This window comes from Mus pahari, chromosome 20 (assembly GCF_900095145.1).
Source record: "Mus pahari chromosome 20, PAHARI_EIJ_v1.1, whole genome shotgun sequence".
NCBI lineage: Eukaryota > Metazoa > Chordata > Mammalia > Rodentia > Muridae > Mus > Mus pahari.
The window spans coordinates 17315126-17328069 of record NC_034609.1 but is presented as its reverse complement, the minus strand read 5'-3'; the positions used below and the strand labels follow the sequence as shown (position 1 = coordinate 17328069).

The 12944-nt window shown below is 43.0% G+C and overlaps 1 protein-coding gene across 1 annotated transcript in view; it reads left to right on the top strand.

The window, feature by feature from the left end:
* The first annotated feature begins 6856 nt into the window (after positions 1-6856).
* LOC110337749 (liver carboxylesterase 1-like) overlaps positions 6857-12944 on the top strand; it is a 27740-nt gene continuing 21652 nt past the window's right edge. The window contains exons 1-3 of the mRNA XM_021220809.1: positions 6857-6986; positions 9154-9358; positions 11970-12114. Of these exons, the coding sequence (XP_021076468.1) occupies positions 6935-6986; positions 9154-9358; positions 11970-12114 (402 nt within the window). The 5' untranslated portion in view covers positions 6857-6934. The remainder of the gene's footprint in view (positions 6987-9153; positions 9359-11969; positions 12115-12944) is intronic.

The window sequence follows — 12944 nt, the reverse complement described above, 5'->3', positions numbered from 1 at the left end:
TGAAAATAAATTTCCTTTTAGAAATAAAATCAGTGGTTGTGTATTGAGCTGAAGATAAATCTATCCTCATGGGTGTAGGGATAAGAGGATAAAGAGAGATGCTGGCATAGAAAGACATCTTTCTGGGGAAGATTTGGGGAATGGTTGCTGGAATCTGGGGGGAAGATCGCTGATTGGAGGAGAGGTAAGATAGGATTATTATGTTATGACTCACCTCCACATAGACAACATGGTCATACTTCCATGCTAATGGCATGCTTGTGGGCAAGTATGGGACCATAAATCCCCTGAGAATCACAAACCCAAGGGGACTTTCCACGCATCACAGCCTTCTCCACTGATGTCAGCCAGGTGTCCGTGAGTAAGAATGACAGCAGATAGCAAGGCTGGACAAAGCCTGTCTCTGAGGGTCCAGGCACACAATACTGCACAAACTCTTTTACATGAAGAAACAAAACCCACTACCTCTGCAAAAATAGCATGGGAGCCTCTCTTCCCAGAGCTCTTGTGTAGACCCGTTGAGGCCAGGCAGTTCTACTTTCCCTAAGTCGAGTGCAGAACCTAGTACCTTGATGAAGGTACTAGGGATCTTTTGGTACCTGGGAGAGGTGGGATAACTGAGAAGACCCCAATTCCAAGACTGGGGACACGCGGTCTCACTAAAGCTAGGACTAGATCAGAGCTACAGAGAGAGCTCCCAGAACCTGCCACTTCATCAGCAGATACAAGGTACCATCTACCAGAAGTCTACTTGTAGTGGAAGGTGAAAGTATGGAGAGAGACCCTCTGTGGGGGTCAGGTGAACAGACTGGGAGGACCTGGAAAAATAGGACAAAGATGGGAGAGAATAACTTAAAGTAAAGGGCAATTATTCAGCTTCGTGTAATTGATACAACTCTGCTTGAAGATACAATGTATAATATTGAAAGATGTGAATATTGCACACCAAGGGCAATTCCTAAATTATCTTTGCAGTGCCACGCAGTATATTTTTTAAAGAAGAGCTTTTTATAGTAATTTAATGTTGGGGATAAAATGAAATTATCACTCTCAAGGAAAAACTGACTTGGGAATTAGCGTAAGGAATAACTGAACATTTGGGAAATTAATGAGTTGAGTTCACATTGTGAATAATTTTGCTAAATATAAAATTCTTAACAATGGTCTCAAGCCTGGATTTTAAAGCCCAAACCCAATTATGTGCTGAGTAACACAGAGTCTGACTCCATTTTGCCACCTCTGATTGCTGGTGGTTTATAAGCCTCACCTCTGGCCTTTCCCTCTGGCTCCTTATCTGGAGAAGCTGATTAGAAAGCCTGGGTACTTCCTGTCTTGGCGCCAGGGTATGATCCAAGCCTCACAAGCTCACCCTGGCTCCACCCCCAACTGCAAAAGTCCTAAGCCACTGGCCTTTCCTTCCTGATTGAAAGCATTGTCCTGTCCCTGACACCACTCTGCATGTAAGAAGACTGCAGTTTCTCTGGGTGAGGGGAAATGTAGTTAGTAGATACTCCTATTAGACACACACTGGAAAAGACAGAGAGATAGGCCAAAAGCAGGAGACGAGCATACTAAACAGACACTGAAAGAACATGTGGTGGCTACATGAATACCATGTTAACAGATACTGCAAGAAATCTGTTTATCATAGAATAAAAATAGGGCCCATTTTTCAGTAAGGCATGACGCTCATCTGTGTATATATTCATAGACATAGTTACACAGGCTTTGTATGGTATCTTTGCTACCCCCCCCAAACACACACACACACACACACANACACACACACACACACACACACACACATCAACTGCAAGACAAATTTAAGTGCTGTTGTGATTTTTGGGAAATACTCAGGATGTCATGAAGAGGGGAGACCAGATAGGCCAGGGGTTAGCCATTAGTGGTGTGCAGCAGCAGGGTACTAGTGGAAGAATATAGCATGGTCAGAGTTCCCCAGAGAAGAAGAGGGTGAGTTATGTGTATACCTGCTCCCATCTACATGTGATTGAGGGCAGCTTTATGGCCCTAGGAAGAGCACCAAGACACATGATGGAAAGCCAGGGAACCCGCGAATACAGCTGTAGTGTGGCTGCTGGTCACAGCCCTAGGAATCCTGGATGTGGTTCTCTTCTTCATGAATGTCTTACTAGGTGCCCAGCTATCAATTACACTTGCCATCCAATTTTCTGTTTCCTTAGTTATTTTAAGATTTTTATATGAGGTAAAAGTTGAAAGATTGCTAGGAGCCTTTTGCAGAATCCCAGTAGCCAGGGCAGAGTCCAAACCAGTTGACTGAAATCTTTGTGAATGGGATGTGGCCATCTATTTACTTGGGCATTCTGATCCAAACTTCTTGTTGAAGATCACTGTATGAACAGAGAAGTATACATATGGCCGAAGTTTCTAAAAAGTTCTCCAAGTCATTGTTTTAATGTCCTTGGCATCGAAGGTACACTTTACCTAGCAACTTTTTTTCTCAATTTTTTTTATTATTTAAATGTATTGTATACATCAAACATATTAATAACATTGAGTATTTTGAGAATCAAATAATACATAAAAATTTGTTAAACTTTTATATTCATATCCTTTCATCCCCTAAAATTATCATTAATGAACATTTAATATTATCCATAACTGAGGATCCTATATCAATGTTGAGTACTAAATTGTTTCAAAACATACAAGCCGGGTGGTGGTGGCACACGTCTTTAATCCCAGCACTTGGGAGGCAGAGGCAGGCGGATTTCTGAGTTCGAGGCCAGCTTGGTCTACAAAGTGAGTTCCAGGACAGCCAGGGCTATACGGAGAAACCCTGTCTCAAAGAAAAAAACAAAAACAAAACAACAACAAAAAAACCACAGAAAATATTCATTGGGAACTAAGCATAATAAAAGAGCATAAAATATTTAAAATGAATCATTAAGAAATATATGATTCTTTGTATAGTTCTTTTTGTTTCTATTTGGTTGATGTCAGCCCTGAGTTTGATTATTTCCTTCTGTCTACCCTTCTTGGGTGTTTTTGCTTCTTTTTGTTCTAGAGCTTTCAGGTGTGCGGTCAAGCTGCTAGTGTAAGCTCCCTCCAGTTTCTTTTGGGAGGCACTTAGAGCTATGAGTTTTCCTCTTACCACTGCTTTCACTGTGTCCCATAAGTTTTGGTATGATGTGTCTTCATTTCCATTAAAGTCTTAAGAAGCCTTTAATTTCTTTCTTTATTTCTTCCTTGACCAAGTTATCATTGAGTAAAGTGTTGCTCCTTGTGTATGTGTATCTTCGGTTGTTTTTGTTGGAATTTAAGACCAGCTTTAGTCCGTGGTGATCTGATAGGGTACATAGTATTATTTCAATCTTCTTGAATCTGTTGAGGCCTATTTTATGACCGATTATATGGTTAGTTTGGAAAAGGTACCATGAGGTCCTGAGAAGAAGGTATATTCTTTTGCTTTAGGGTGAAATGTTCTATAAATATCTGTTAGATCCACTTGGTTCATAACTTCTGTTAGTTTCACTGTAACTCTCTTTAGTGTCTGTTTCTATGATCTGTCCATTGCTGAAAGTGGAACATTGAAGTCTCCCACTATTATTGTATGGGGTGCAATGTGTGCTTTGAGCTTTAGTAAAGTGTCTTTTATGAATGTGAGTGCCTTTGCATTTGGAGCATAGATGTTCAGAATTGAGAGTTCATCTTGGTAGATTTTTCCTTTGACCAGTATGAAGTGTCTGTCCTTATGCTTTTTTGATACCTTTTGGTTGAAAGTTGATTTTATTCAATATTAGAATGGCTACTCTAGCTTGTTTCTTGGGACCATTTGCTTGGAAAATTGTTTTCGAAGCTTTTACTCTGTGGTAGTGTCTGTCTTTGTCACTGAGGTGCATTTCCTGTATGCTGCAAAATGCTGGGTCCTCTTTATGTATCCAGTCTGTTAGTCTATGTCTTTTTGGGGGTATTGAGTCCATTGATGTTAAGAGATATTAAGGAAAAATGATTGTTACTTCCTGTTATTTTTGTTGTTAGAAGTGTAATTACGTTTGTGTGACTATCTTCTTTTGGGTTTGTTGAAAGATTATTTTCTTGCTTTTTTTCCTAGGGTGTAGTTTCTCTCCTTGTGTTGGTGTTTTCCATATATTATCCTTTGTAGGGCTGAATTTATGAAAAGATATTGTGTAAATTTGGTTTTGTCATGGAATATCTTGTTTTCTCTGTCTATGATAATTGCAAGTTTTGCTGGGTATAGTAGCCTGGGCTGGCATTTGTGTTCTCTTAGGGTCTGTATGACATCTACCCAGGATCTTCTGGCTTTCATAGTCTCTGGTGAGAAGTATGGAGTAATTCTAATATGTCTGCCTTTATATATTACTTGACCTTTTCCCCTTACTGCCTTTAATATTCTTTCTTTGTTTAGTGCATTTGGTGTTTTAATTGTTATGTGATGGGAGGAATTTCTTTTCTGGTCCAGTCTATTTGGAGTTCTGTAGGCTTCCTTAATATTCATGGGCATCTCTTTCTTTAGGTTAGGGAAGTCTTCATCTATAATTTTGTTGAAGATATTTACTGGCCCTTTAAGTTGGAATATTCCTTCTCCTCTGTACCTATTATCCTTAGGTTTGGTCTTCTCATTGTGCCCTGGATTTCCTGGATGTTTTGGGTTAGGGCCTTTTTGCTTTATTTTCTTTGACTGTTGTGTTAATGTTTTTTATGGTATATTCTGTATCTGAGATTCTCTCTTCTATCTCTTGTATTCTGTTGGTGATGCTCACGTCTATGACTCCTGATCTCTCTCCTAAGTATTCTAACTCCAGGGTTGTCTCTCTTTGTGATTTCTTTATTGTTTCTATTTCCATTTTTAGATCTTGGATGGTTTTGTTCGTTTCTTTCACCTGTTTAATTGTGTTTTCCTGTAATTCTTTAAGGGATTTTTATGTTTCCTCTTTAAGGGCTTCTACCTATTTACCTGTGCTCTCCTGTATTTCTTTAAGGGACTTATTTATGTTTCTTAAAGTCCTCTATCATCGTTATGAGAAATGATTTTAGATGTGAATCTTACTTTTCCGGTGTGATGGTGTATACAGGACTTGCTATGGTGGAAGAATTGGGTTCTGATGATGCCAAGTAACCTTGGTTTCTTTTGCTTGCCTCCTGCCATCTGGTTATCTCTAGTGCTACCTGCCCTGGGTATATCTGACTGGAGCCTATCCTTCCTGTGATCCTGGTTGTGTCAGAACTCCTCAGAGTTCAGTTGTCTTTGGTATCTTGTGATTCTGGGATCCTGAGATCCTGGGTGTATCAGAGCTCCTGGGAGTCAAGCCGCCTCTGGGACCCTGAGATCAAGTTCCTGGGATCCTCTAATCCTGTGATCCTGTGTTCCTGGATGTGTTATAGCACCTGGGAGTAGAACTTCCTCTGGGTGTTGTGGGACTGGCTGCAGAGTTTGTGTCCAAGGTCTGCTCAGGACACTGGCTCAGACCAGAAGGAACCTGTGCCAATGGTCAGGTGGAGTTCCTGGGTTCCTGCGTCTGGATGTTCCCAGTTACTTCTGGCACTAACAACTTTTAAAATGATACCTTCATCTTTCAATACGATTTAAGGTGCCCCCACATTTTCAGGAGATAGAGTGACCCTTTCAGTCACTCCAAAATCTTGCACACACATGTCCCTAACGGACTTCCTCAGTTCATCAAGCAACAACTTGTTCTATTTTCCACCACAGTAGAATTTTATTTAATTTTTTTTTTTCTGAAAAAGCTCCCCTTACACACACTTGTTCCCTGATATCAACACCACAAAGTCCCATTGACCTGAGTATTTCCCAGTGTCCAGCAGAGGGCAGCATAGGAATAGGAGAACATATTTTCCTTCACAGCACCAGGGAGACTGCTGGTGTGAGATGGTACAGATCCAGCCAAGACTAGAAGCCTTAACACAAAAACACACTAGTAACAAAAACCTCAGTGGGGTGGTATGAGTTTGTAATCTCAGTACCTAGGAAGCAGAGACAGGAAAATCAGAAGGTCAAGGTCAGCCATGTATGAAACCCTGCCTTAAAATAAAAAATAGAAACCAGTATCATCAAATGGGTTGGCTGAAATCTCTGGAATATGTAGAAGTAGGGAAAGGTGAGAAGATGTGTTTCACAAGCATCAGTGACTGAACACCCACAAGTTTCTAATTTCAAATCTTGGCATTTTATTTGACTGTGGAGAGAAAAATACATTTTGGCAAATGTCCAATAAACGATGGATCCTGTAGCGAGATGGTGTTGATTTAGCCCAGAAACGTTTCTCCCAAACATATTTAAAAGTAGTGAGTTCTCCAAGTCTAGGGTTAGATGGCAGATGGTTTGGCCACTTGGCAGGAGCATGGGAACTTACTTTAGGCATCAGAAAGAGAACCACTGCATAATTTCTCTTCACTTGCAGACTTGACAACACAGAATGTCTGACCCACTATCTGAGGGAAGTTGTAGATGTGTTCTAACCTCCCCAGACAGTAGCTCTGGAGCTGAGCATTGCTATAAAATTTCCATCCTTTCCTGAGGGTCGCAGACCAAAGCTTAGCCCTGCCTGGAGATGCCATTTGCTGTGCATGCCTTTGGGAAGCTCAAGGTGAACGGAGCTTAGAGTGCCACGGGGAGAGACCTTATGTAAGACGTTGTTGGACAAGTTTGAGATCATCTGTAATCTGATAGTTGAGTCTGGAACCAATTATAAGACCTTGAACTAAGGCTGAGTCTGGCTTAGGTTACCTACCATCAGACTCCTGGGAGCTCTGTGGAATAGGCAGAGCACCTTATCATCTCATGAGTAGGCCACTGGACTACACATGGATGGGTGTGGTAACAAGGCCTCACCATCTAAGACGGGTTATACAAAGCCCTTCAGAAGAGCACCGAGACCCCGTCACAGGGCCCCAGAGCACCTGGCCTTCTACCATGTGGCTCTTTGCTCTGGCCCTGGCTTCCCTCAACACTTGCACGACTTTTGGTGAGTTTTTCCAAAATACAAACACTTGGGAGCTCTTTTGAAGCTCCTAAGCCAGGGCAAATGGGAGTGCAAATGCGTATGAAGAGAAGAGAGGCCAGGGTCCATTCTGTATCAGAGATCACCAGCACGATTTCAAAAAAGGGCTTGAAGCAGAAGAACCTAGCAAGCTCCTCCCATCACAGAGATCCAGGGAAAGAAAGCCATGGTGTTACTGCAGCTGCAGGTGCTAAGAGGTCAATGAGCTAGCATGAGTGAAGAGAGCCCCTACCTATCTCCAAGGTCTTATTCCATCTCTGGGCAGATATAGAGAAAGGTTCAGCAGAGTTAACCAGCATTGAGTTGGGAGCCAGGGCACAAGGCTAGAGTCTAACTCAGCTCTTCTGAACCCCATGGCTTTGGGAAAGACACTTCAACTTTTCATTGTCTGGGTAATGAATCTGGAAAATGGAAAGTAATAGAACCTTCCTTACTGGGCTATACTGAGGATGGCATAGGTTGTTGTTTTTGTAGCTCTTAGCATAGTGTCTGGTCTAGAAACACAGTATACGGATGGACTTAAAGGGGTGATATCTTTCATGGGTATATTAGTAAAAATTTGAAATATGGCCAAGCCAACATGTTAAGAGACAAATGCTACCGAGAAGATAATTTGTTCCTCAGTCCCCAAGAGATGTTGATATGAGCTGTATGTTGGATGAGAAGGTGAATAAGAGGCACCCCTTAGACTCAGGAGCCTGACCTTGTAGGAGAAGGACTACAGACACACCTAGATGAGAGAGGGAACAGGAAGGAGCTGCAAGGAGTTGGTGGAGGGAGTGAGGACTTCAGATCCAGGGGGGAGCTGGGACTTGTACTGTGGGAATAAGTAAATGAGAGGAGATGGATAGGAATTGCATACGTGAAAAAGAAGAGCTCAGAGATTCAGATAACAAGATACAAGCCCTGGCTGGGAAGAATAAATGGGCTACAAATACTGCTAAGTAGAGACCATGGGAAGTTGGTGGAGGGTGAGTTCTGAAATGTACAGGTGCATGATGTGGAGGATCTCAAATCCCTAGATAAAGGACCGAGGTTTGCTTAGTGGTCAAGTAAACAACAGGGGCCATTCTGGAGTCAAGAATTTTCTTGTAGTAGTTCTTAACATGGTCATCCCAGCCTGGCTAGACTGCGAGTTCCATTCTTGTGGCACATACAGTTCTTCCCTGACTCCCTACAGCTTTGCCCCTGCCTTGGTCCTCCTTTGTTTGGCTCTATACAAAGCCAGACTGACCATCTGTCCCGATGCTGAAGGAAATTGGCATTCTTGATCCTGGTCTTGGATCACATGTTCTCCTGTGTGGCTTCAGGGCATCTGTATCTCAGAGCATCCCTCTCAGAATGTGATTCTATTCTCTCATTCTCTAACTGTTGCCACTGAGTTCAGACAATATGTCAACATCTCCACTCGAGTGTGTGGTCAGAAATAAATAATGATTCAAAATTGGTCTTACCAATGAGAACAGCCAATAGCCCTGGAAGGTCTTTATAGGAAACCATATTGCAAAACAGGCCAGAGTCCACTCCAAGCACTGGAAACAGTCCCAACTGAGAACACACACTAGAGTGGTCACAGGAGGAAGGTCACACAAAGCACCACGGAAGTCCAGGGAGACACGGAGAAGGGGCTGGAAGAGTGTGAGAGCAACATCTGAGCCAAGATCACTAGCTGTGGTCCATGTTAGCTCAGTGATGCTTTTGTGCCACCTGAAGTGGGTAGAAACAAGTAGCCAGAAGGTGGAAAGTGGACCGTTGAGATGAGAAAATATAAAAGGAAATCCAAAGGTTACTTACCAAATGGGAGATACTCATAAGGGGCATTTCCTGTGCCCCAGATGTGTATTCCAAGTACTCTATAATTCTTCTCAAACATCTAGCACTTCACTGACTTGGCTTTCTCCCAATCTCCATGGCATGGATGCTTTTCTACCTTCAGTTCTGATTTACCCCTTCTGACATCCCTCTGAGGATGGTTTTTCTCACCATAATTTTATATTAAAAACAATCGATGTCTACATGGCTATGGTAGTTCATTCATGACCATAGACCTAAACGTAGTAAGCACCCCCCTTGAATTCAGCTCTAAGACATTTACTCTGGTGTGTTCTTATTTTGATCCCATTTTCATCAGGCCACCTGTCCTCACCACCTGTGGTAGACACCCCGCAAGGCAAAGTTCTGGGGAAGTACATCAGCTTAGAAGGATTCGCACAGCCTGTGGCCGTCTTCCTGGGAGTCCCCTTTGCCAAGCCCCCTCTTGGGCCCCTGAGGTTTGCCCCACCACAGCCTGCAGAGCCCTGGAGCTCCATGAAGAATGCCACCTCCTACCCTCCTATGTAAGCCACTGGGAGGTGGGCCTGGGTCTCTTTCCAAAGGATATCCTGCCTCAGAGAGCTGTTGGAGTGAGTTGAGGCAAGATCTCTGATTGATTAGACGTTGTTTATGTATCCCTAACATACTCTAAGATCCCAAAGATGTTCCATAACTGTCAGAGTGTCTAGAGTCTTTTCTCAAACATGTATTTATTGAACACCTGTTATATACTCTAGGTTCTGATAATGCAACAGTGAGGAGAATAAAGTTCCCCTATCTTTTTATATGTTAGGAGGGAATAGAATAACTAATTGCAAAGCAAGAAAATGAATTGTGATAGGTAAGGACAGTTGGTGTTTCACTCGTTGGATAAAATGCTGATAAGAAGGTATGACATGGGAATTGTGTCTCTCCTCCTGTCTTGACCTTTTCATGGAGGAAGCTGCTGATGTTGGGGGTGAATATGGTGAGCTGAGCACAGTCCAGAGGACCAGATGGCCTCACAAGAAAGGCACCCCCATTCCCACAGCCAGCCCTTCCTTTCTTCCCTCTCTCTGTCTTTCTTGGTAGTTAGGTGGTTTTCTCAAGTAGTTTTCTTTGACCCTTTGACTTTTTTTCAGTGCCACTGTGATAAGCTTTTGCTTTGTAGTCGCTGTTGAGCTTATAACAAACACTCCTGGTACTGGCAGTGTTACATTGACAAGAACCCGCCATTAACCAAGAGGAAAACCAACAATGCTCTACATGTCAACTTTTTTTCTGCCATTTTGAATCTTTGATGCCACAGACCACATCTTTGTCTTGCCTATTATTAACAAACTCGATGAGCATTATTTTTAATAAAATAAAATAGCTTTGCCAGTTTACAGACAGGTGTGAATACTCAGCACGATTGCAGTGCTAAGGCAGTTGTAGTTGTTTCTGCATTTACTTCTACCGGCGAAGGCTAACAACCCTGTCCCATGCTGTCTTCTCTCTGGAACTATCTAGCCTTTCTTGTATGGCAAAGCTGGTAGCAATCCTTTATGTGTCACTTGCTTTTCTGACTGTTTTATTTTTCTTTGACCTTTAACGGTTGGGTTTGTTTATACTGTGTCATAGGTGACAATTTTGGGTTTGCTCAAACATGTGACCTTTGACCTTATATCTGGATGGTTATCTGGAATGTTAGCATCTTCCATCCAGCTGCAGCAATCTCCACGATCCTCTTTGAGTACACCTCCCTGTTCTTTGTCTTTGTCGGACTCTTCCCCGGTAACCGGCATGTTTGCTTGTTTGATGTTCCTAATGGGGTCTGTAAGCTGTCTTCCTTCATTCCTCTTCTCCTCTCACTCTGTGTACTTTCAAATCAACTGCCTGGGGCGGTGGTTACAGCTCAGTGGTGAACTCTTTGCTTAGCAAGTTCAAAAGCCCTGCGCGCTATTAAAAAAAAAAAAAAAAAAAAAAGCAACCCAAAAAAGAGAGAGAAGCGACAAGAGCTAGTTGGCCCTCAAGCACACTGCTCTGCTCTCTGGATCATTGGCTGTTGGCTCTTTTCCCACGTCATTCTTTGTACTTTTCAGCCTTCCTGATTGATTTTTTTTTTTTTTTTTAAACATTTCATCTCAATGTTCAATTTCGATGGTGTGGGCACCCTCTGTATCTGCCTAACAACAAGCAATTAGAAAGATTTCCCTAGAGACAACATTACTTCTCCCACCCACCCACTCCCAAAAGAAAACATGTCTATGATGAATTTATGAGCCACTCCTTTGTGTTTCCTTGAGGTCTGTTGTTCTTCCCTTGAGAACAGAAAACAGCTATTTGGAGGCAGACCTCCGGAAGATCAAACACACACACCCTTGTCATGCGGGGGAGCCAGTCTCTGGTGCCTTACTTTGTGTGTTTATTGAGGTTATGTTGCTGTGGGTGTTGCTGATGCTTGTGGTCGTTGTGCAATGACTACACATTGAAGGCCCAACTAGTCCATGCCATCACTTTCGTACCTGAATTCTCCAAGAGATTTAGGTGAGTTAGGTGCTGTGTTCCTTAAGCCTGTGATAACTACACACATCTCAGCAGTAGAGAGCACTTTGACCCAGGCTTGCTGAGAGTCCCTGAGAGCTACAAGGAACCTGAGGCTTTCCAGACTCGATGGCCCCAGAGCACACAGAATGAGAATTCCAGGACTGCATGACCCATCTTCCCAGGGATTTAAGCCTGGAATCATGTCCCAGGGGAGGAGACTGTCCCTATGTGGAGGAGAGAGATGCCTACCACAGTAAGAGCAGCTGGAGTTGACACCAGGATACCTCAGTACCTGTATGAGACAAATGCTAGAGACTGTGTCTCATTGGATCTGATCGCTCAGCAGTTACCCATACAGACATGATTGCTGTTTCACGACCAACACAAGGCGTAGAGTTGACATTAGATCCCCTTTAGGTTTGCTGTAGTGGGTGCCAGTGCCTCTGCTTGGTCTTCATGGGATCTCAGGATTCTTACTAAAACCTCCAGACAGTTTCCTATCCACACCAGTGTCTCAGGCCTAGTAATGGAAATTCAGTTCGTGAGCTTAAACCACATGGTAGAAGGCCTTCCTTGGGCTTTATTTGTTTGTTTGAATCTCAGGGTTCTTCTTTCTCCCCTTCCCAGGTGCTCCCAAATTACAGGAGTGGGGCCAGTGCTCTCCGATGTCTTTACTAACCAACTGGAAAATGTTCCTCTTGAGTATTCTGAAGACTGCCTTTATCTAAATATTTACTCCCCTACAGCCCTGACAAGCGAAGACAGGCTGCCGGTAAGCACTCAGGACGCTTCGCTTCAGCATCCTGGATCTTCCAGTGCAGATTAGAAGGGATAAAGGATTCTAGCAGTATGGGTATTGTTAGCCATGCCTCTTACTTCTCTGGACCACAGAAAAAAATATGATTTTGGTACTTCAGTTATCCCCAGTGATGCTAGGCATATGTAGGAGTGTGCAGTATATCTGGTAGGCACATCTAAATTCTTGTGTGCTCTCTTACAATGGACATTAGGAAAGCAATGTTTGTTCTCTTAATTGTTCTTTGAGAATTTGAACCCTGGGGAATTAAGACATAATTTCCAGTAAAGTCAGAAATGGAAAGAATCCATGACCCAGCATCCACTTAGCCCCACTTTTATGGACAGAGAAAATAAGGCAAAGATGGAGAGGATCTATAAATTAGGGTTGATGGAGCAAGAGCTTGGGTCCTCTGACCTTCCAACCATGGTTTTTAATAAGGACTTGGAACAAGTGTGTGCTCTTCCACATACATCAGGGTCCATCTGTGAATGCTTTCATGGTCCCATGATGAAGGTATGTGGGATGCAGACTGGGACAACCCCAGAAGTATTTCCTTTGCCAAACATCTGGGACTTCGCTATAATTTGTTTCTTTCTTTGGTTGCCTTTGGCAAGAACCGATGGCTCAGTGAGTCAGCATTTCTATATAAACAAAGGCCCAAAATGGACAGGCTACTAGTTCCAGGTCACAGTCATAGGATAGAGGATAGGGCAGGCTGCTAGTTCCAGGTCACAGGATAGAGGATGGGGCAGGCTGCTAATTACAGGTCACAGGATAGAGGATGGGGCAGGCTGCTAGTTCCA